The sequence below is a fragment of the Salvia splendens genome, chromosome 15 (genome assembly GCF_004379255.2).
Source record: "Salvia splendens isolate huo1 chromosome 15, SspV2, whole genome shotgun sequence".
Classification (NCBI taxonomy): Eukaryota; Viridiplantae; Streptophyta; class Magnoliopsida; order Lamiales; family Lamiaceae; genus Salvia; species Salvia splendens.
Window position 1 is genome coordinate 4068042 of NC_056046.1, and position 1856 is coordinate 4069897.

General features: G+C 34.5%; 1 protein-coding gene across 1 annotated transcript; it reads right to left on the reverse strand.

The window, feature by feature from the left end:
- Positions 1-246: 246 nt before the first annotated feature.
- LOC121767461 (transcription factor PRE5-like) lies at positions 247-1288 on the reverse strand. The gene is made up of 2 exons (XM_042163731.1): positions 1004-1288; positions 247-585 (listed from the first exon to the last, which is right to left on the reverse strand). Exons 1-2 carry the CDS (start codon positions 1127-1129, stop codon positions 436-438), a joined length of 276 nt encoding a protein of 91 aa, XP_042019665.1. The 5' UTR covers positions 1130-1288; the 3' UTR covers positions 247-435.
- Positions 1289-1856: the final 568 nt, after the last annotated feature.

Genomic DNA, 1856 nt, shown 5'->3' on the forward strand with positions numbered 1-1856 from the left:
TGGAGGAAAGCTATCTCGGAAAATAAAATAAAATAAGTAGTGGTTAAAGAATATCGATTGAGAAAGAGATATATTTTGTTCCATATACTTCATTGTCTTGAATGCAACAGTGCATTATGGGGAAGATATTGTTCCTCAAATTATTATACTATTATTTTAACACTCCACTTTTTATTTTAATTAGCTACATTATGGTTGAATTAATGAAGACAATTAAATGCATAAAAAAGGAAACACATGGCAACGTAGGCGATAATTTTAATTTATTTAATACGATCTCAAATATATAACATAGCAAATCGACTCATATTAATTAATGTCGATCTGGATCGAATACTAGTGATGATCAACATTAACATATAATACATAATTAAAACTGAAAAGCCAGAAATAATCCTATATAGAATAATAATTAATTAATTAATACATAATCACTCAGATTAAGCTCCTAATTATGGCTGCTTCTGGACTATCGGCATCAATCGACGACAGTAGCTGCGACAGCCTCTCACTCAAATCATCCACCTCTTTGTGCAAATTTCTGATGTAGTTGCAAGTCTCTTGAAGCACCTTATTTGCAGAAGCCTGCAATAATCAATTAATTAAATGATAATAAAGATTGAAACACAAACACATGCATGCAATGCAATGTTATGTAGTTATCAATTTTAGTACTACTACTTTTTACTGTGCACAAACACATATCATGCAGATGGGCTTTTCAGGCAGACACATGGCGTTTGTACGCGCAGGCGCACTATACTACTGTCTCATGCGCCTGCACGTACAATGTGTTAAATAGCCGAATTTTGTTCCTCAAAATACGCAATGAGTCGCAACAACAATTAATAATAACTTAAGCACGGGTAAATAAAAAAAAAAGGAGACATAATTATTAAAATTGATTACATTGCGAATGGCAAGTAACAACAGCAACAACAACAACAACGATGATCGTAAAAGTACAAGTGGAGATTAGTAGTAGTAGTAGTAGTAGTAGTACCTTGTTGGAGCGGCGGGTGTTGCGGATTTCAGGGAGGAATTGGTGGAGTTTGGAGACGAGATCGATGATCTGATCGTCTGTGATTCTTGAGGTGGTGGACGATTGTCGCGATCTTCTCCCGGACATAGTTGAAGATGGATTGATTGATTGTATGTGTGTGTGAATAGGGGAAGTTGGGGATGTAAGAAGGAGGGGAGGAAGAAGAAGAGAGGGGTGTGTGTATATATATATGAAGAGAGTGTGTGTAGATATAGAGTAGCTAGAATGGTAGGAGGGGGAAGATAAGAAAATGATATGTAATGAGAGGGTTATAAAGTGGGATGGACCAACGATAGATACATATTACTGCGAGGGGAGAGAGAAGAGCAATAACCAAGAAAGTGATGTTGGATGGGAAGAAGACAAGTGCATAGGGGAAAAGCAGTGGTGTAGGTTTTTAGTTTTTCTGAGGGCAAAATTTTAAACTCAAAGTTTGAATATTGTAAATTTTTTTGAAAGGTAATAATCAAATATTTTTGTGATGGTCATTGTACGAGTTTTATGCAAGTTAAGGGCAAACAATTGCTGAATGGAGAGTGTTTTCGACTAGAGTTATTCATGTGATATGTGATCGTATGATTGTTTTTGGAAATGATGAAGTTATTGTAATTTTATGGAAGGGTAAATTGTTAAATAAATCACAAAATATATATGGTCAAATTTTGGTCCTTTCCATACTTTATGATATGAAAAATAAATCACGAAAGATGAAATTTTTAACTGCCGTTTTGAAAATTGAAAATTTCAATTGTCTTTTTACAATGCCGTTTTATCCACTTATTTAAACAGACTACCATATCTGCATGTATCGCCG

Excerpts from the sequence above, each read along its gene's own strand:
- LOC121767461 (XM_042163731.1), bottom strand. The coding sequence starts at position 1,129 with ATGTCCGGGAGAAGATCGCGACAATCGTCCACCACCTCAAGAATCACA. Across the intron at positions 586-1,003 it reads ACACCCGCCGCTCCAACAAG|GCTTCTGCAAATAAGGTGCT; the intron begins GTACTACTACTA and ends TGATTATTGCAG.